Raw genomic sequence first — 22863 nt, 5'->3', positions numbered from 1 at the left:
TTAACCCCTAATTTAATTTAGACATCTGAAACAATTCAAATAGGAACTTATAACTACTCAAAATTAGACAAAAACAACTCTGAATTATGCAATGTTTCATCTTAAATAATAACTCTATTTGCTGATAAAGTAATACATCAAAAATTGCCTATAAACTCTTGTCTTTAATTCTATGGAATTCCCACAGAGCGCGGACTCTATAGTGACCAGTGGGCAGTCGCGGAAGTAGAAGAGCACAATGAAAAAGATGCCTGACATATAAATACTATACTGCAAATAAAATGTTTACAAGCACGTCTTCCGCTTTTGTAATATCCGTTATGAATTTAATTAGAACGTCAGACTAGAGATCTGGACGATGAGCCCACCGTCTGCCACTCTTCTCTCGGGGGGGATTTCCGATTTGATGTAGTGTGTGCATGTAGAGGTGGTTTTGGACAAGGTAGTTTCAGTGAAAGAAGAAGCTGCAGGGCCTCATCTGGACTTCTTGCAGATAGAATTTTATCCCCTGATCGAACTTGTAATGCAAATGGGAAGCCCCATCTATATCTAATCTGGTGATCTCTAAGAATTTTGGTAATCTCACTCATCTCTCTCCTTTTTGCCAATGTAATTGGTGATAAATCCTGAAAAATAAGGAGAGTTACACCCTCAGAGATGATTTGAGAAGAGTTACGGGCTTCAATGTAAATTTTGTCTTTTGACTGAAAGTAGTGTAATCTTAGAATGACGTCTCTCGGTTGGGAGGGGTTTTGAGATCGTGGCCTTAGTGCTCGGTGAGCACGATCCAGAAATAACATGTCATCTGGAATAGAAGGGGCTAGAGAACGAAAAATACGGAAAAGATAGTTTTCTAAGTGGGATGTTTCCACTGATTCAGGAATGTTCCTGATGCGGAGGTTGTTCCGTCTTCCACGATTGTCCATATCCTCCTGTTTATCATATAGAAGTTGAATATCATGACGAATTTCAGTACTAATTTGTTCTAACATCTGTTGATAGTTAGCGATCTCGTCATGTTTCTTCTCTAATGCATCCACACGGGTGCCCAAGTCATCTACGGTAGATTAAAGCCCTGAGACGGCATTGTGAACCTCATCATGAATCATTTGGCGGAAATTGCGAAGTTCAGATAGAATAGTATTAATGTCTGCTTTTGTCGCGGGAGATGATGATACATCCATATCAGATTCTACTCTGGAAACACCTACCAGAGAAGACGACAGGGCAGATTCTTGGGAATTGGGTTCAGCATTAATGGACGATACAAGGGTTTGGGAGTCTGTCTTCTTTTTTCTTTTTGGCATTAGAGGGTGTATAATCGCATAAGGTATTGAGGAAGTTTTCAAAAGCTATAGTTCCAATTAAAGGCACAGTATAACGCGCCTGGGATCAACATACAGTTTTACCACATCAAGAACATAGTAACTCGGCTATAGTTCTAGATGTGTAGGGCAAATGGGTTTAGCAAGTGCTATGATTTTGGACCTTATTGGTCTGACTTGGGCCAGCCAGCAGATAGGAGACACCTAAATTGACCACTGCAGCCAATCCGCCTGACATCCACCTGCCTCACTAATCCTTTGAATATACTTTGAATGCTGAAAGGTGCTGACTCTGGGTTGTGAGGCTAAATACTTATATTAAAGTACTGTTGCGGCGTGATGTCCAAGTTGAATTTACTGATGAGTAGCGCTAATTGGGTTTTAAAGGATGCTGCAGATGTCCTGCCTGATGCTAAACGCTGGATACTGTTAATGAAGCTGTGCTGATCTAGTCTGCTGAATTCCCATGAAATTGGTGTCTGTGCAACTAATAAGTAGTAGCCTGCTTGCGTGACTCACTGGTATTAAAAGATGCTCTAAACAGGATGGTTTCTATAGGTTTTAACCGACTGCTGTGTACTGCTGGAGGTAATGGTGCCAGCTGCACCTAAGATGGCCGCTGTAACTGACCTGTCCACTTTATTTATTTATTTTACTGCGGCACAGAACTTAAGAAAGGCTGCTGGTTTTAATAAAAAGCCACATATTTGAGGGTCTAGCCGAGAGGCTAGGACTTCAGCGTAATCAGTGAGAGCTGGGCACTCCAGACCCCTCCCCTTGAGTGACGCCTCTCTGGGGAATAATTACTGAGAAGCAGGAGCGTCTGAGACGCTCGTGCGTCTCAGACAGATGGATCGCATCTCTGCCAGCGCCCGCATGATCCCCTCTCTGCCAGCATCTGCCAGCACAGGGGATCTGGCGGTTACCGGCGCTGTGTGAGAGGCGCTCACCATGGATGCCGGGGACAGAGCTGCAGCTCCCGGGGACAGTACGGTGACTAGATGCCTGACAGGGACACTACGCTGACTACGCAGGGCTGCCACGGAGTCACTACGCTGAATACTCTAGGCAGCTGTTGGGCTACGCTGACAACGTAACTTAGCCTACGCTGAAAACGTAGCGTAGCCAGGCACCGTGATAATACACAAGTATCCAATAAAAAGATATATAAAAATGGAGTTGAGGATTTGTGAAAAAGGCGAATGTTCAAACCTGCAGGTAGCGGCTCATTGAAAAAGGTCCATCGGGAGCGAAACGCGTTAGTGGACCTTTTGCAGCTCCTACCTGATGCCCTTTTGATGCCCCATCAATACACCTATACCATCATCTCCACTATCTTCATACATTGGTGAGCTTATTGACATCAGGCTACAATCGGATCCTTGTTGCCGCTGGAAGCGCAGTCCCTTCACCAGGTATAGGAGATCAGTCACTGTGGGTGAGACGCAGTGCAACACCACCTTACCAACAGATCATCTCCCTTGGAAGCCACAAACACCAGCCTTCTGTCGACGCAGGTGCGGCGGGTGAGAGAAGCTTGCCCTGCGGTGCGTCACAGCAGTCCATGTAGATAATGGATTTCATATAAATACTATTCAGTGGACACAGTAGCAAAGTATATACCAGTGTTCATATACTTTATATTGTTTATTTTTTAATAAATACATTCTTATATTATAATTGATGCTTGTGATTCTTTACATGGTGTAACAATTACATAAATTAGCGCAGTGCTTCCATACAATTTCCATTTCTTTGTTAAATGTCCTGGGTGGTTACTAGCTGGGTCCAGTGTGTGATGCGGGTTTCTGATCTTTTATGTCCGCTCCAACCACGTATCTGCCCGTCTTGGGCCCTTTATCTGGGAGATGCAGTGCATTAAACAAAGAAAGCCGGGTCACCTGACCAAGAAGAGTAAAGAAGCGCACGAAGCAGCAGCACCCGATGTACGAACAGAGGACAGACGGGTCGAGGCTGGTAAGTAAAGCAAGGTCTGTCTGTGGGAGAGGTCTGTCAGCGGTCCTGCTCTCATCAAACACTAAGACTGTAAGCAGCGCCTGTGGTGCAGCAACAGCAGAACGCACACATCACACCCGGGGAGAGCAGCGGCTGCGCTGACCAGGTGACTGCTAGGTCCGGACCGACACAGCATCACATTACCTTCCCCTCCCCCACAGTCCTACCCGGGCAGCTAGGATACAACATCCCAGGTCATATTTGACTGACCAATCACCATCATCTGGATGCAATCAACTAATGATTAATATCTGCATGCAACTAACGGGACACCGCAGTCTGCACCAGAAACCAACACCAGCCAATTACTCATTTACATACTTTGATGGACACAAAGTTTTTCAAAAAGAGTATAGCTGCCCATACACGTACCAATTACCCGGTACTTTTTGTGCTAAAATAGCATCGTTGTGCATATGTTGTGCATGGGATGCGATGCTAATTTAGCACAAAAAGTACAGGGTAATTGGTACGTGTATGGGCACCTTAAGACGGATCGCTGCTCGTTATCAATACTAACGAGCCACTAGCTGCAGGTTTGAACATTCGCCATTTTGATATATCTTTTTATTGTTTTAGTTTTTAATTAAGCTCTAATCTTGCCTCCATACTGTTTTTATTATATGTTGCATTGTATATGTGTATATGTGTGTCCTGGTTACAGACACAGACCATTTATTAAACCAGTAAATATTCTTTTAACCAGCGATCCATCTGTAGTGCTAAACATTTCCCATCCCTCCTAATCACAGCAATCAGGACCATTCACATGCGGGCAATAGTCACGAAATGTAGCAATACCCTGTTTGGTACTTGTTTCCTAGCAGGGCGCCCACTAAGCTATTTGCTTAGTGTGGCAAGCGTAGGGAGCCATTGAGCCCGAAGCGTGGCGAGCGCTGTGAGGGGACACGGATTACTTTACATGTATTCCGCGTCCCCTCAGCAATGCTTCGGGTTCGCCACACTTTATAAAATCAACTCCACGCCGGTGTGGATAGTGGGGGTATGAAAAGGTCGGAGGGCGCATTCCGCAACCGCTCGCCACGCTTTGGGTTGGCGTGGATAGTGGTGGTGTTTTATGAACACACCTGTCAAATCATACAGCTGACACAGTAATGACGACATGTTGACTAAGAACTGTAATTTACTTAAATAATTCAAAAAGCAGAATGATAATGATAATAGGAACAATGAATCAATTTTAAACAGTAAAACATTAATTAAGAACAATGAATCACAGTAAAACATTAATTAAGAACAATGAATCAATTTTAAACAGTAAAACATTAATTAAGAACAATGAATCACAGTAAAACATTAATTAGTAACAAATCAGTTAATCATCCTTAGGGAGGAGGGTAAGGGCTCGCAGGATGCGATGCGATGGGTTATCCGCACCCAATGCCGTTCTCCACATGAACTCCTGGAGATAGGATTGGAGCATGTGGCGTGCTGTACCCTCTGTGCCGCTTATTGCCCCATTTACATGCGCCCCACATTCTGGGTATGAACCCCTGTGGACGGGTCTATAAAATTGAACCTGTGATTTACTTGGGGCGTGCTGATACCCTGCAAGTTCCAGCGGTTCAGTGCTGTACGCCCTCCAGCAGTCACTGTAAATCATGGTGCCTGGCTCTACATTCTCCACAATAGCCGCCATCAATGTGGTGGCATCGCGTCTGGGCACCATGGTGAGGAAACACTGTCCCGTTTCTCTACAAATCCCCCCAAAAACCCACTGCTGTGGGAACAGCCGCCCGACATTACTCTTCCTTCTTACAGACATGCTCTCATCGACCTCCATGATGTGGCCTGGACCGCCGATACGGCGCTGCGGCTGCGCCATGAGGTCCATCCTACACGCCTCCCGCATCCATCTGTTGTACAAAACAGCCGCCTTTTTGGATATGTCCAGCTGTGGCTGACAGTACTCAATGGATGTCAGCTCCTGGACCCATGAGTATATAAAGCGCACCAAGGTGACAAACGATAAGCGGCACCCTGGAAACCAGTGGGCCGCTCTGAGGCTCACCTTCAGCCGGCAGCGCCACATACATTCCTTCACAGAAAGGCGCATTATGTGGCCATTCGCGCAATTCTGCGCCACAGGAAGGAGATCGTGTCCTTGAAAAAAGGCGACAGCCTCCTCTTCCGTCTGAGGCAACGTAAACATGGTCATAGATGCAGCCATATCATAGACTTTTGATAAATCACCCCCAGCTCTGAGGGATGCTTCTACTCCTGTCACAATATCACCTCAGAGTAATTTCTGAGAGGATCTGACAGGGGGCGGGAATGACACGGAGCGGGAACATCGCATCACATCGCATGCTGCTGTAACGTAATGCGATGCGATTTCACTACGTTCGTATACGTAAGGAAATTGGGCGCCCTGCTAGGAAACAAGTACCCACGGTTTAATTATAGTTATATAAACAAGTGACAGATTGTATTTATACTGTAACAACATCACACTGCCTGATTACCATCACTCCGCCCCACTGCAGCATGTTAGAGATAGGGTACTGAGCACTGTTTCCCACAACAAACCATTTCTACATAACAAATCAGGGAGATCAGCCTGAGCCCCAGCAGCACTACCCGGAGCTTATATAGAAACATAACAACACACTCGGTGCGCAGGTAATCACCACATTTCCTTGAATTAATTTCTTCCTTTGCACAACTGTAATAGCATTTGTAGACATGCATATGGGCAGGAATATACTTGTATGGCGTGTTGTGTACCTGGTCGCTGGGCTCTGAAAACTCACGGCCCAGTGTTCAGGTCTGAATTACAGGTCTAAGAACATGGAAATGGCTTCTCACCTGTGTGGGTTCTCTCATGTTGGACAAGCTGTGATTTCCGGGCAAAACATTTCCCACACTCAGAACATGTAAATGGCTTCTCACCTGTGTGGGTTCTCACATGTTTAACGAGATCTGATTTCCGGGGAAAAGATTTCCCACACTCAGAACATGGAAATGGCTTTTCACCTGTGTGAGTTTTCACATGTATAACAAGATTTGTTTTTGTGGTAAAACATTTCCCACACTCAGAACATGGAAATGGCTTCTCACCTGTGTGAGTTCTCTCATGTTGGACAAGATATGATTTTGTGGTAAAGGATTTCCCACACTCAGAACATGGAAATGGCTTCTCACCTGTGTGAGTTCTCACATGTCGGACAAACTCTGCTTTCCGGATGAAAGATTTCCCACACTCAGAACATTTAAATAGCTTCTCACCTGTGTGGGTTCTCACATGTTTAACGAGATCTGATTTCTGGGGAAAAGATTTCCCACACTCAGAACATGGAAATGGCTTCTCACCTGTGTGAGTTATCACATGTCTAACAAGATTTGATTTTGTGGTAAAACATTTCCCACACTCAGAACATGGAAATGGCTTCTCACCTGTGTGGGTTCTCACATGGATTAAAAGATCTGATTTCTGGGAAAAACATTTCCCACACTCAGAACATGGAAATGGCTTCTCACCTGTGTGGGTTCCCACATGTTTCACAAGAACTGATTTGCGGGAAAAAGATTTCCCACACTCAGAACATGGAAATGGCTTCTTACCTGTGTGGGTTCTCACATGTTTAACAAGATTTGATTTTGTGGTAAAACATTTCCCACATTCTGTACATCGAAATGGCTTCACACCTGTGTGAGTTCTCTGATGAATGATAATCTCGCATTTACGATTAAAATATTTCCCACATTCTGTACATGGAAATGGCTTCTCACTTTTGTGAGTTCTCTGATGTGCAATAAGATAAGATTTCATGGTAAACGATTTCCCACACTCAGAACATGGAAATACATTCTCACCTGTGTGGGTTCTCACATGTTTAATGAGATCTGATTTCCGGGGAAAACATTTCCCACACTCAGAACATGGAAATAGCTTCTCACCTGTGTGAGTTCTCACATGTTGAACGAGATTTGATTTCTGGGAAAAAGATTTCCCACACTCAGAACATGGAAATGGCTTCTCACCTGTGTGGGTTCTCACATGTTTAACAAGATTTGATTTTGCGGTAAAACATTTCCCACATTCTGTACATCGAAATGGCTTCACACCTGTGTGAGTTCTCTGATGAATGACAATCTCGCATTTACGATTAAAATATTTCCCACATTCTGTACATGGAAATGGCTTCTCACTTTTGTGAGTTCTCTGATGTGCAATAAGATAAGATTTCATGGTAAAAGATTTCCCACACTCAGAACATGGAAATACATTCTCACCTGTGTGGGTTCTCACATGTTTAATGAGATCTGATTTCCGGGAAAAACATTTCCCACACTCAGAACATGGAAATAGCTTCTCACCTGTGTGGGTTCTCACATGTTTAACGAGATCTGATTTCTGGGAAAAAGATTTCCCACACTCAGAACATGAAAATATATTCTCACCTGTGTGGGTTCTCACATGTTTAACTAGATCTGATTTCTGGGAAAAAGATTTCCCACACTCAGAACATGGAAATGGCTTCTCACCTGTGTGACTTCTCTGATGTGCAACAAGAAATGACTTATACAAAAAAGATTTCCCACACTGAGAACATGGAAACGGCTTCTCACCTGTGTGAGCTCGCTGATGTGCAATAAGAGTTGAATTATAGGTAAAACATTTCCCACACTCAGAACACGAAAATGGGTTCTTAACTGAGTGTGTTCTCTGGTGTCTAATAAAAACAGACTGATTTATAAAACATGTATCACACTCAGAACAGGTAAATATGTCAGCACCTGTATGAGCTGTTCTATGTGTAGCAGTATCTGAGTTACCAGGAGAACAGTCCTCAGGATTAGAGGTATCAGGTGATGTATCTGCACTGTGAAGCACTGGCTGTATATTTAGGGTAATGGAGGTGTCTTCTGGAGAATCCTGTGTGATGTTATCTTCTGTTTTATAATCTGGAGACAGAATAAGACGTCCCTCCGAGGTATTCCTGCTTCTGTGTCCATCTGCTGGAAATAACATACAGATATAGACATATCGCTCTTCCCCTTTCCCCTCACCCATTTCATACTATTACTGAGTACAAGTTATTCCGTTATAAATACTTTCCTACAGTACTAAATATCATGCAGCAAATAATGGGATTTATGTAGACAAGGTAACCCTTATTATATTAGTGCATTGGGAGACACTGAAGTATTGGGCGCCGGGCAGTGTAAGAGAACTGTAAGACTGGGTGTCACTATTCTGCCTAACAAAGCCCCTAAAGACAGAATAGGAGTAAAGAACAGGGGAGAGGGGATAAACACTATTCAAGAATAAGAACAACAATCCTAACAAGGAGAACAGTAATATAACAGAACAGAAACAAAGAGCATAAAGGGAAGGCATAAGGGATGCCCCAAAGCTGGTCCTAAGGGCAAGCTGGCATCTCTGGGTTACCCAGACTGGTCACATTGGGTAAGAGCTGCCCTGAGGAGCAGGTGACAGCCCAGCACCCCAGCTTAGCAGAGGCTCCGTGCCACACCATCCTAGCTGCACACACCAGTCTCTTGCTGCCCCAACAGGACCAGGAACAGGCAGACTTGCTACAAGGTAATCCTGGTAACAGTGATCCCCCTGATAATGCTGATCACAGGCTGACCAGCCTCTCCTGCTGTTATCATGCAGAACCAGCAGGTCATCCATCCAGTGCAAATCCTGGGTCTTACGTACATAGAGCCACAAAGCCCTGACCACTGGCTGGTTACTAAGTCAGCGAGCTGAGGCCCAACTCCTTGTTACTGGGTCTGGTGGTGCTGGTTCTCCCTGGGTGCCTGCGGTACTGTGGATGACAGGTGCCAGTCTGAGTATGGCAACCATCTCATCCTTCTGCCTCCCATCTGCCCAGTGCCCATGGTGATGACCAGTGCTTCCCCCTTCCTGTACCCCAGTATAGGCGGCTGCTCTTCTCTGACCCGATTCTGGCTGTTCCCATGGAAGATAATGGGTAATACCCCATGTAGTGGTGCACAGAGAGGATCATGGGTAATACAACTGGTGGTAGGGTAAAGGGAGAACCATGGGTAATGTCACATGACCTTCCATACCATTGTACCCTGTACACTGCTATTATTCCTGTCCCTTCTACGGATGATGTAGATGAGTCACTGGGGAACATGGGGGGCTTGGTCAGATCTCTGGGCTGGTGGCAGACAATGATCTAATGTGTGGAGGAGAAGAAGACAATAATAGGGGCTGATGGCTCCTGACTCCCCCACTGGGCAAATACATTCCCCTCATTAGTCTGTACAGACAGAGGACGGTGCAGGATAAGAGGCCGCTGTAGTGACAGAGGAGGGTGCGGGATAAGAGGCTGCTGTAGTGACAGAGGAGGGTGCGGGATAAGAGGCCGCTGAAGTGACAGAGGAGGGTTCGGGATAAGAGGCCGCTGTAGTGACAGAGGAGGGTTCGGGATAAGAGGCCGCTGTAGTGACAGAGGAGGGTGCGGGATAAGAGGCCGCTGTAGTGACAGAGGAGGGTGCGGGATAAGAGGCCGCTGTAGTGACAGAGGAGGGTGCGGGATAAGAGGCCGCTGTAGTGACAGAGGAGGGTGCGGGATAAGAGGCCGCTGTAGTGACAGAGGAGGGTGCGGGATAAGAGGCCGCTGTAGTGACAGAGGAGGGTGCGGGATAAGAGGCCGCTGCAGTGACAGAGGAGGGTGCGGGATAAGAGGCGGCTGTAGTGACAGAGGAGCGTGCGGGATAAGAGGCGGCTGTAGTGACAGAGGAGGGTGCGGGATAAGAGGCCGCTGCAGTGACAGAGGAGGGTGCGGGATAAGAGGCGGCTGTAGTGACAGAGGAGGGTGCGGGATAAGAGGCTGCTCCAGTGACAGAGGAGGGTGCGGGATAAGAGGCTGCTCCAGTGACAGAGGAGGGTGCGGGATAAGAGGCTGCTGTAGTGACAGAGGAGGGTGCAGGATAAGAGGCCGCTGTAGTGACAGAGGAGAGTGCAGGATAAGAGGCGGCTGTAGTGACAGAGGAGGGTGCGGGATAGGAGGCGGCTGCAGTGACAGAGGAGGGTGTGGGATAAGAAGCGGCTGCAGTGACAGAGGAGGGTGCGGGATAAGAGGTCGCTGCAGTGACAGAGGAGGGTGCGGGATAAAAGGATGCTGTAGTGACAGAGGAGGGTGTGGGATAAGAGGCGGCTGCAGTGACAGAGGAGGGTGCGGGATAAGAGGATGCTGTAGTGACAGAGGAGGGTGTGGGATAAGAGGCGGCTGCAGTGACAGAGGAGGGTGCGGGATAAGAGGCGGCTGCAGTGACAGAGGAGGGTGCGGGATAAGAGGCCGCTGTAGTGACAGAGGAGGGTGCGGGATAAGAGGCTGCTCCAGTGACAGAGGAGGGTGCGGGATAAGAGGCTGCTCCAGTGACAGAGGAGGGTGCGGGATAAGAGGCTGCTGTAGTGACAGAGGAGGGTGCAGGATAAGAGGCCGCTGTAGTGACAGAGGAGGGTGCGGGATAAGAGGCCGCTGTAGTGACAGAGGAGGGTGCGGGATAAGGGGCCGCTGTAGTGACAGAGGAGGGTGCGGGATAAGAGGCCGCTGTAGTGACAGAGGAGAGTGCAGGATAAGAGGCTGCTGTAGTGACAGAGGAGGGTGCGGGATAAGAGTCTGCTGTAGTGACAGAGGAGGGTGCAGGATAAGCGGCTGCTACAGTGACAGAGGAGGGTGCGGGATAAGAGGCCGCTGTAGTGACAGAGGAGGGTGCGGGATAAGAGGCCGCTGTAGTGACAGAGGAGGGTGCGGGATAAGAGGCTGCTGTAGTGACAGAGGAGGGTGCAGGATAAGCGGCTGCTACAGTGACAGAGGAGGGTGCGGGATAAGAGGCCGCTGTAGTGACAGAGGAGGGTGCGGGATAAGAGGCCGCTGTAGTGACAGAGGAGGGTGCGGGATAAGAGGCTGCTGTAGTGACAGAGGAGGGTGCAGGATAAGCGGCTGCTACAGTGACAGAGGAGGGTGCGGGATAAGAAGCCGCAGTAGTGACAGAGGAGGGTGCGGGATAAGAGGCTGCTGTAGTGACAGAGGAGGGTGCGGGATAAGAGGCCGCTGTAGTGACAGAGGAGGGTGCGGGATAAGAGGCTGCTGTAGTGACAGAGGAGGGTGCAGGATAAGAGGCCGCTGTAGTGACAGAACAAGGAGAATATGTGACTCTCGGGAGGCGTGGCCTGGGCGCTGATGGAGTAGGCAGCAGATCCTTTGTGCTCCCTCAAAAAATCTTGCAAAATATCCTGTATTGCCTGCCATCAAGAATCCTGACGCCTGCTATCTGTGTGTGATACCCCGCTCACCGTTCTGCACCAACGCTGCTCTTTCTCCGGGGCTGTGTGTCTGCGGGATTGAAGTTTGGAGAGACCACGGCCTACATCCACGCCGAGCTCCGGGCACTGCTGCTGATCCCCTGCGCCCCTGAGGTATTGCTGCGACGCTGCCGCTGCCCCTCTGGAGTCGCGGCGGGGGGAGAGACGGGTGCCGGACGCTCTCTGTTCACTGTGCGGAGAGAGTGGGAAGCGCTGCTGCGGGCCGCGCAGGGAGTGCCGGCGCCATCTTGCCCGCGTGACTCCGGGGCTATGGCACTTGTGGCACAGTTCTCCTGCACCCAGCTGAAGCTGCCTCTCCGGGCCTAACCCCGAGCACTCTGTGACCTCTTGGCGGGTGAGTGCTGCGGAAACCTGATGACCACAGCTAAATACGATCTCCCATATCTAAGTGGAGGACAGACCTGGGCAGTAACTCCCTACTGCTACACGGGCCACTTATCAGCGCTCTCCAGACCTATATCCAGAAAGTGCTCTCCGATCAAGCCCTACTGATGAAGGTGGGAGTGTGAGACATCTTGCTACTGCTTTTCTGGGTGCAACATTGAGGCGTGCTGGCCGTCTCTATATACGCCTGCAGTTACCCAGTAGCTTAAGATGGAAGCTTCCCTGCATTATATCTTGCAGGCTATTACATCCTCGGCCGATAGGCTTGTGGTCAGGCTGACTGAGATACACTCTGACACCATCTCTCGCTCCTACATTGATGCTAACTTTGACCCCAGACATGAACACACTCTGTCTATCTGCTGTGATACTGTATGCCCCATGGCTTCTGACTCTCCACAGTGTGATAATATCTCTCGCTCCTACATTGATGCTAACTTTGACCCCAGACATGAACACACCCTGACTATATCCTGTGATACTGTATGCCCCATGGCTTCTGATAATATCTCTTGCACCTACACTGATGATGCATCTGCTGGCATGACTGAAGATACCCTGACTACATGCTGTGACACCGTACGGCCCATGGCTTTTGATCCTCCACAGTGTGACACCACCACTCGCTCCTGTTTTGACGATGCATTCGCTGGTACCTCCGAAGACACCCTTACTGCATGCTGTGACATCGTATGCCCCATGGCTTCTGATCCTCTGCTGTTTCGGGATGCAGGTCTACAGGGTCCTGCTTTAATAGTTGGAAATTCCTTTAAAGCCCTGACCTGCTACTTCATGCTTGGCACCACTTGCTCAGGACTGCCCCACTTTTATATGTTATACTCTGCATTGGGCTGGATATGGTCTTACTATCATTGTGGGACGTGTGTGTGTGTGTGTGTGTGTGTGTGTGTGTGTGTGTGTGTGTGTGTGTGGGGGGGGGGGGTTTAGTTAGATAGTTACTTTAATGTAGTAGGGGTTTAGGGGCAGTATAGTTGTAGGGCTCCAGGTACACCTAAGTTGGGGGTGGGTAGTACAGGGTGGGGGGTTATCTGGTGGGTTGTTTTGGGTCATTTGGGAGGTTTTTTTTTGTTTTTTTGTTACTGGGGTTCATTTCTTATCAATAATGTTAGTCTATTTTAGTTAGACGATGATATTATTGTTAGCTGTTTACTATATGAGCTAGATCATTGGTGCTTAGAGAACTGCTTTGAAACTTGGCCATGCATTTATACTATCCGTATATCTCTACAATCCTGGGAGCTCGGATGGCGCCTCCGAGTGCTTGATTTAATATATGCCCAGTTACACTTTGTGCAGTTGATTTCCTGTCTGTGCACATTATGTACGTTGTGAGTGTAAATGGCTATGGCTGCATTTGTATGCATATCAATGTACGACATTCTACCTATTGTATAATTTATGCGTACACCATTGGATCTAGCACTATCCTGATGTTTGCAGGGTTAAATGTCTGTTACTGCTAATGCAAAACCAATAAAAAATACGTAATTTAAAAAAAAAGAATATGTGACTCTCTGTAATAAGTGATTATTACTGACCTGTGCTGAGATCTGTAGGGATTTCCTCCTCCTTACACTGCTGACCACTTAGGACCTCCGTCTCTTCTCCTTCTGTATCTTCTACCTTAATATCAGTCACATCCGTCCCTTCTCCTTCTGTATCTTCTACCTTAATATCAGTCACATCCGTCTCTTCTCCCTCTGTATCTTCTACCTTAATATCAGTCACATCCGTCTCTTCTCCTTCTGTATCTTCTGCCTTAATGTCAGTCACATCCGTCTCTTCTTCTACCTCTGTATCTTCTACCTTAATATCAGTCACATCCGTCTCTTCTTCTACCTCTGTATCTTCTACCTTAATATCAGTCACATCTGTCTCTTCTTCTACCTCTGTATCTTCTACCTTATTATCAGTCACATCCGTCTCTTCTCCTTCTGTATCTTCTACCTTAATATCAGCCAGGCCTCCACCCTAAATAACAACAGTAAATATTGGTGTATGAGAAACACACAGCTTCTCTATAGATCTTGTAGTGAGAACTCACTATGGTATAACCTACCTGATCCTCCTGTGGGGTCCTGGCAGTCTCCTCTGTACAGTGCTGGGAATACAGAGGACGGGGACATCTCTCTGGGGTATCTCTGTTACTGGGCCCACCTGTAGGAGACACACAGTGACTGAGGACATGGTATATATGTGATTATCCTGGGAATACAGAGGACGGGGACATCTCTCTGGGGTATCTCTGTTACTGGGCTTATCTGTAGGAGACACACAGTGACTGAGGACATTGTATATATGTGATTATCCTGGGAATACAGAGGACGGGGACATCTCTCTGGGGTATCTCTGTTACTGGGCCCATCTGTAGGAGACACGCAGTGACTGAGGACATGGTGTATATGTGATTATCCTGGGAATACAGAGGACTGGGACATCTCTCTGGGGTATCTCTGTTACTGGGCCCATTTCTAGGAGACACACAGTGACTGAGGACATGGTATATATGTGATTATCCTGGGAATACAGAGGACGGGGACATCTCTCTGGGGTATCTCTGTTACTGGGCCCATCTGTAGGAGACACGCAGTGACTGAGGACATGGTATATATGTGATTATCCTGGGAATACAGAGGACGGGGACATCTCTCTGGGGTATCTCTGTTACTGGGCCCATCTGTAGGAGACACGCAGAGACTGATGACATGGTATATATGTGATTATCCTGGGAATACAGAGGACAGGGACATCTCTCTGGGGGTATCTCTGTTACTGGGCCCATCTGTAGGAGACACACAGTGACTGAGGACATTGTATATATGTGATTATCCTGGGAATACAGAGGACGGGACATCTCTCTGGGGTATCTCTGTTACTGGGCCCATCTGTAGGAGACACACAGTGACTGAGGACATGGTATATATGTGATTATCCTGGGAATACGGAGGACGGGGACATCTCTCTGGGGTATTCCTGTTACTGGGCCCATCTGTAGGAGACACACAGTGACTGAGGACATGGTATATATATGTGATTATCCTGGGAATACAGAGGACAGGGACATCTCTCTGGGGTATCTCTGTTACTGGGCTTATCTGTAGGAGACACGCAGTGACTGAGGACATGGTATATACTGTATGTGATTATCCTGGGAATACAGAGGACGGGGACATCTCTCTGGGGTATCTCTGTTACTGGGCCCATCTGTAGGAGACACGCAGTTACTGAGGACATGGTATATATGTGATTATCCTGGGAATACAGAGGACGGGGACATCTCTCTGGGGTATCTCTGTTACTGGGCCCATCTGTAGGAGACACGCAGAGACTGAGGACATGGTATATATATATGTGATTATCCTGGGAATACAGAGGACAGGGACATCTCTCTGGGGTATCTTTGTTACTGGGCTTATCTGTAGGAGACACGCAGTGACTGAGGACATGGTATATATGTGATTATCCTGGGAATACAGAGGACGGGGACATCTCTCTGGGGTATCTCTGTTACTGGGCCCATCTGTAGGAGACACGCAGTGACTGAGGACATGGTATATATGTGATTATCCTGGGAATACAGAGGACGGGGACATCTCTCTGGGGTATCTCTGTTACTGGGCCCATCTGTAGGAGACACGCAGAGACTGAGGACATGGTATATATGTGATTATCCTGGGAACACAGAGGACGGGGACATCTCTCTGGGGTATCTCTGTTACTGGGCCCATCTGTAGGAGACACGCAGTGACCGAAGACATTGTATATATGTGATTATCCTGGGAATACAGAGGACAGGGACATCTCTCTGGGGGTATCTCTGTTACTGGGCCCATCTGTAGGAGACACACAGTGACTGAGGACATTGTATATATGTGATTATCCTGGGAATACAGAGGACGGGACATCTCTCTGGGGTATCTCTGTTACTGGGCCCATCTGTAGGAGACACACAGTGACTGAGGGGGATGCGGCCATTTGGTCTACTGCATTATGGTAGAAAGTCATTAGGTCAAATCCATTAGGTCGACATGCTAAAAGGTCGACATGACTCTAGGTCGACATGGGAAAAGGTCGACATGATTCTAGTTCAAAAGGTCATTAGTTCGACAGGTCATTAGTTCGACAAGGTCATTAGTTCGACATTGTCTATGTCGACATTCACAAGGTCGACATGGAGTTTTTCACTGTTTTTTGAGCCAACATGTGCCGACAGGCGGTATTTCATGCCCTACCATCCACTAGGGCGTGGTGGGAGAATAAAATAGTGTGCCGAGCGTAGCGAGGCACCGTGCCCGACGCATTGCGAGCACAGCGAGCGATGCGAGGGGATGCAGTGCACTTTAAACTGTGTCCATGTCGACTGTGTTGACATTCAGGTAAAAAAACAGTGAAAAACCCCATGTCGACCTTGTGAATGTCGACATAGACAATGTCGAACTAATGACCTTGTCGAACTAATGACCTGTCGAACTAATGACCTGTCGACCTAGAATCATGTCGACCTTTTCCCATGTCGACCTAGAATCATGTCGACCTTTTAGCATGTCGACCTAATGGATTCGACCTAATGACTTTCTACCATAATGCGATAGACCAAATGATCCCAACCCGACTGAGGACATGGTATATATGTGATTATCCTGGGAATACGGAGGACGGCGACATCTCTCTGGGGTATTCCTGTTACTGGGCCCATCTGTAGGAGACACACAGTGACTGAGGACATGGTATATATATGTGATTATCCTGGGAATACAGAGGACGGGGACATCTCTCTGGGGTATCTCTGTTACTGGCCCCATCTGTAGGAGACACACAGTGACTGAGGACATGGTATATATGTGATTATCCTGGGAATACAGAGGACAGGGACATCTCTCTGGGGGTATCTCTGTTACTGGGCCCATCTGTAGGAGACACACAGTGACTGAGGACATTGTATATATGTGATTATCCTGGGAATACAGAGGACGGGGACATCTCTCTGGGGTATCTCTGTTACTGGCCCCATCTGTAGGAGACACGCAGTGACTGAGGACATGGTATATATGTGATTATCCTGGGAATACAGAGGACGTGGACATCTCTCTGGGGGATCTCTGTTACTGGGCCCATCTGTAGGAGACACACAGTGACTGAGGACATGGTATATATGTGATTATCCTGGGAATACAGAGGACGGTGACATCTCTCTGGGGTATCTCTGTTACTGGGCCCATCTGTAGGAGACACACAGTGACTGAGGACATGGTATATATGTGATTATCCTGGGAATACAGAGGACGGGGACATCTCTCTGGGGTATCTCTGTTACTGGGCCCATCTGTAGGAGACACACAGTGACTAAGGACATGGTATATATGTGATTATCCTGGGAATACAGAGGACGGGGACATCTCTCTGGGGTATCTCTGTTACTGGCCCATCTGTAGGAGACACGCAGTGACTGAGTACATGGTATATATGTGATTACCCTGGGAATACAGAGGATGGGGACATCTCTCTGGGGTATCTCTGTTACTGGGCCCATCTGTAGGAGACACACAGTGACTGAGGACATGGTATATATGTGATTAACCTGGGAATACAGAGGACGGGGACATCTCTCTGGGGTATCTCTGTTACTGGGCCCATCTGTAGGAGACACGCAGTGACTGAGGACATGGTATATATGTGATTATCCTGGGAATACAGAGGACGGGGACATCTCTCTGGGTATCTCTGTTACTGGCCCCATCTGTAGGAGACACGCAGTGACTGAGTACATTGTATATATGTGATTATCCTGGGGATACAGAGGACGGGGACATCTCTCTGGGGTATTCCTGTTACTGGGCCCATCTGTAGGAGACACGCAGTGACTGAGGACATGGTATATATGTGATTATCCTGGGAATACAGAGGACGGGGGCATCTCTCTGGGGTATCTCTGTTACTGGCCCCATCTGTAGGAGACACGCAGTGACTGAGGACATGGTATATATGTGATTATCCTGGGAATACAGAGGACGGGAACATCTCTCTGGGTATCTATGTTACTGGCCCATCTGTAGGAGATACGCAGTGACTGAGTACATGGTATATATGTGATTATCCTGGGAATACAGAGGACGGGGACATCTCTCTGGGGTATCTCTGTTACTGGGCCCATCTGTAGGAGACACGCAGTGACTGAGTACATGGTATATATGTGATATATCTTTTAATATTTCGCAGTTCTTAACAGCATAATAAATAAAAGTTACGTTTTAATTCATTTTTCTTCGGACATTTAAAACAATACATAATATGTATGCTGAATAAGTCAGAATCTGTCAGCTTAGATTGCCCCTTGTAGGAATTATTTTCTTCCTTTGCTTGTATGATCATACCGATTCCTGGGAAGCACCTCCCTATATATCGATACCTGAATTAATGGTAATATAACTAATAGGGTGATCTGACAATTACACAGGTGACTGTGCGGATTAATTCTCTTGCTCTCTATTACACTGTATATATGTCACTAGCAGACAATGGGGCAGATGTAATAAGCTTTGTAGAGTGATAAACTGGAGAGAGATAAACTACCAACCAGTCCACTCCTGTCAGACACTAACAGGTGACAGAATGTAACACCCCTGTCACATACAGAGGCGCTGCTGTCGGCGATGACACTGAATCAGAGACATTTACATCAGAAATATAATAAGAGGATTTATCTTTCTATAATTACACATGTAATTGGGTGCAACCTAAAAACACATACAAATATATATAATCACAGCTAACGATTAATGTATGCTCAATAGCAAAGGTTCCTATTGGACGCATGTGGGTGGCGCACAAGGACCCTACAATTAAGGAGTGGGTTAATTTAGTCAATTGCACATTAGAACATGGAAAGCATGTCCACTTAGCCAGACGATCTATCGTACATGGGGTGGGTGGGTACTCAAACTACCCTAAAATATATACAGGGGTGGGGTCCTGGGGTGCACACCAATTGAGAGGTGCGACCCGGCAGAGACCTTTCAGTAGAACTGCATACAAAGTCAAAGGTGCACAAATCGGAGTATGATTTGTGCACCTGCACCTTTGACTTTGTATGCAGGTCTCCGCCGGGTCGCACCTCTCAATTGGTGTGCACCCCAGGACCCCACCCCTGTATATCTAATGCCGTGTATTTCCATACACATTAGAAGGCCAGAGACCCCTTCTGCGCCTGGTGGTAGCACCCATGCCCACCTGTCCTATATATTGGTTTTAATTAGGTTCCTGACATTTCTTAGACTGCATGCAGAGCAAGGTGAGACCTGCACAAATGTATAGTGGATTATCAGATGAGGGGGGGGGGGGTGCATTTCTGGGTTGTGGCCCCCCCTGGACTGGTGTGGCTGTTTGGCCTCAGGAGCAACACAAATGAACACTTATTCTCATATTCACTTTCATCCCTATTGTGTGTTTTATTTCAATGTAATTCATTTCTCACCTTCACCTCTCACTACTTCACCTCTCACTACTTTATCGCTCATTTTTTTACCTCTCACTTACCTACCCCTGCTATTTTTAGCAGCCTCTCTCACTAACCTATCCTCACTTTGTTTCACTATATATTTCTTTCAGTCTTGTGTTGCCCTGGGGTCACTCGGCTGCACCGTTTTGGGGTGCCATGTGCCCTAGATTTGTACCCCCCAAAATGTTAGGGACTTGCCCGACTAATGAGGTCACCTGGACGCGGTGGGCAAGCCGTTACTTGTGGCCATAAATAAGCGAAGAACCTCGCTAAAAATGCAAAATTTTATTGCAATATTTTAAATTGGGAGTATGATTTGTGCACCTACCCTAAAATATAGCAAGGGATGTGTCAATTTTTGGTTAGGATTTTGATAAAACACTATATAAAAGAATATGTAAGGAGTGAGTAAATGTGTTATTTAGCAGGGTTTTGTATTTTACTATGTAAGTATTTCTCTATTTAATTATTTGTTTAGTTAATTATCTAAAATATCACAAATTACAGTAAAGCACTGGTTACGTTAGGTTAAAAAATTCCACGATATTACACAATATAAATGTTTATTTAAAAGAGTGGGTTAATATGTTATTTAGAATATTTTTCATTTAGTACGTATGTATTTAACCATTTCTCCTCTTTCACACGTATAATTTAGGGCAGGGCTGGGCAACACCGGCCCTCCAGATGTTAATGAACTACACATCCCAGGATGCTTTGCATTAGTTTTGCTATGTGGCCATGCTGAAACTGATGCAAGGCATGCTGGGATGTGTAGTTCATCAACATCTGGAGGGCCGGTGTTGCCCAGCCCTGATTTAGAGGGATATTCAATCCCCGGCGAGCATCTCCCGTGGGGGAGATGCCCGCCGGGCCCTATTCAATGCTGTCTTCCCCGACAGCATTGAGCAGGGTATCTCGGCAGAATGAGACCGACATCACAAGCTGCCGAGAACGGCCGGGAAGTGACGAGCTGCCGGCTGCAGCACGCCCCTTCCCGGCCACGCCCCCTTCTCGCTCCCCGGCAGGCGGGATATTAAATCCCACCTTTGGCCTGGGGAAGAAGTTGAGATCAGACGGAATGAGTGTTTAGAGTCATCTTTCTTATTAGAATAATACCCCTTTTACACCGCCGAAAAATCCGGGTCAGCGGCGCGGTCAGACCTGGATCCTCGGTGGTGTAAATGGGGGGTATCCGTGTCCATTTACACGGGTCCTCTACCCAGGTCCTGACCTGAGTAGAACCAGGATGGGACCCGTATAAATGGCGGTGTAAATGGTCCCGCTGCGGGTCCAGGCACCCGCAGCGGGTCCACAGCGTGCAGCGCTGGGGAAGCTGTCCCCAGGTGCTGCGGGAGGAGGGGGGTCCCTGCGGCTACTATGGGGAGATGGGGTACCTGTCAGCGGCCAGCCTGACACGGCGCTGCCACTGCTGTATCTCCCCCCCGGCGGCCGGTCCTTGCGGCGGATGGACAGTCAGTGTCGGCGGTCCCTCTGGCGCAGAGGAAATAGTACTATTTCCCCTGCGCCAGAGGGACCGCCGACACTGACTGTCCATCCGCCGCAAGGACCGGCCGCCGGGGGGAGATACACAAGCGGCAGCGCCGGCAATCATAGTGTCAGGCTGACAGTTACCCCCTCTCCCCACAGCACCCGGGGACAGCTTCCCCCCTCTACCCCCTCCAAGCTATATAGATAGATCTATATCTATATCTATATATATATATATATATCTATATCTATATATATATATATATATATATATATATATATATAGATAGATATATATCTATATATCTATCTATCTATATATATATATTATATATATATATCAACAAGGAAAGGCAGGGCTGACCCAGGTTCAGTGTAAATGGTGCAGACCCAGGTCGAAGTGCTGTGTAAATGCAGTATAAAGCAGGGTCAGACCCTGGAAACTCCAGCATTCAAAGACCAGGGTCGGACCAGGGTTTTTGGTGTAAAAGGGGTATAAGTTAGACATAACTGTGCTGCAGTTAGACAGTAGAAGTAAGCGGTGTGATGTTAGACTTGTATTTTATTTGTATGTTGATGTATTTTTAAGATTATGTTATTTGGAAAAAGTTAATAAAGACAAATAAAAAAAAATCCCTATTGGAATGACCAATCACTAAACTTTCTACACGAGGCCTATATATTAGTGAAAAACAAAAAGGAAAGCAGCGCTACATAAAAAATTTCTATACCAAGTGAATCAATAACAGAACAATTGTGATGGCACAATAAAAATAGGATTTTGGGTACCTACCGGTAAATCCTTTTCTCGTAGTCCATATGGGATACTGGGCTTCACTACTATGGGGATTGAGACCTCCGCAGGAGAGACAGGCACATAAAAGAACTTTCAGTGTGGGTGCACTGGCTCCTCCCCTCAATCTCCCTCCACTAGTCAGTTAATGCAAAAACTGTGCCGAAGGAGAGCATGTGAGGAGTATGTGATAATGTATTGTGGTGAGATTCATCCAGCACACCCAACCGAACAACAACATATAAAAGAGGTGAATCCTAACAACTTAAGAGGACACCTGTAACTAGAAACACATCTATGGATATATCTATCCTATAGAAAAAACAAGGCAATAAGCCTAACCATGAAATAGTATCTGACAGCAGAAAAGCCGCACCGAGGTGGGCTCCCAGTATCCCATATGGACTACGAGAAAAGGATTTACCGGTAGGTACCCAAAATCCTATTTTCTCTACCGTCCAATGGGATACTGGGCTTCACTACTATGGGGAGGTCCCAAAGCTACCAGAACGGGTGGGAACGTGCGGATTCTGCTGTAGAACCGCATTCCCGAACTGGGAATCCTCCCTGGCCAGGGTGTCAAACTTGTAGAACTTCACAAATGTGTGTTGCCCTGACCAAGTTGCGGCCCTGCAGAGCTGCATTGCCGACACCCCTCGAGCAGCCGCCCAAGAGGTACCTACAGACCTGGTTGAATGAGCCTTTACTGAAAAAGGAAGCGATAAACCAGCTGATGCATAGGCCTGTTGGATAGTACATCTTATCCACCTGGCAATGGTACGCGTTGAAGCAGGTAACCCCTTCTTCTGCGCATCATAGAGCACAAAAAGGCTGTCCGTCTTCCGGATCCTCGCTGTGCGCTTGACATACCCTTTAAGGGTTAGGACCACATCTAAGGACTCAGGTATATCCGGATGTGCCGCGCTAGAAGGGACCACAATAGGTTGGTTTAGGTGGAACCCTGACACCACCTTTGGAAGGAATTGTGGTCTGGTCCTGAGCTCCG

At 47.2% G+C, this 22863-nt stretch overlaps 2 protein-coding genes across 14 annotated transcripts in view; one reads left to right on the top strand and one right to left on the bottom strand.

The window, feature by feature from the left end:
* The window catches only part of LOC146010000 (uncharacterized), a 475993-nt gene that overhangs the window by 43821 nt on the left and 409309 nt on the right, over nucleotides 1-22863 (bottom strand). For 5 of the 11 annotated variants that reach the window (XM_083150737.1, XM_083150739.1, XM_083150736.1 and 2 more), the window contains exons 3-4: nucleotides 14138-14235; nucleotides 13617-14049 (exon numbers count right to left, since the gene is read on the bottom strand). The exons of 3 other annotated variants lie outside the window; for them this stretch is intronic. In XM_083150737.1, coding sequence (XP_083006863.1) covers nucleotides 13617-14049; nucleotides 14138-14235 — 531 coding nt within the window. Of the gene's footprint in view, nucleotides 1-2957; nucleotides 8325-13616; nucleotides 14050-14137; nucleotides 14236-22863 lie in introns of those variants that run through there. 3 more of the 11 variants (XM_083150745.1, XM_083150746.1, XM_083150740.1) reach the window with 3 other exon arrangements.
* Nucleotides 1-22863, top strand: part of LOC146010005 (uncharacterized) — a 730148-nt gene that overhangs the window by 467223 nt on the left and 240062 nt on the right. The gene's annotated exons all lie outside the window — the stretch shown is intronic.

This window comes from Crinia signifera, chromosome 6, assembly GCF_055691185.1.
Source record: "Crinia signifera chromosome 6, ASM5569118v1, whole genome shotgun sequence".
Classification (NCBI taxonomy): domain Eukaryota; kingdom Metazoa; phylum Chordata; class Amphibia; order Anura; family Myobatrachidae; genus Crinia; species Crinia signifera.
Note: the sequence above shows the minus strand (reverse complement) of the source record. Positions and strands in the feature narration are given on the sequence as shown.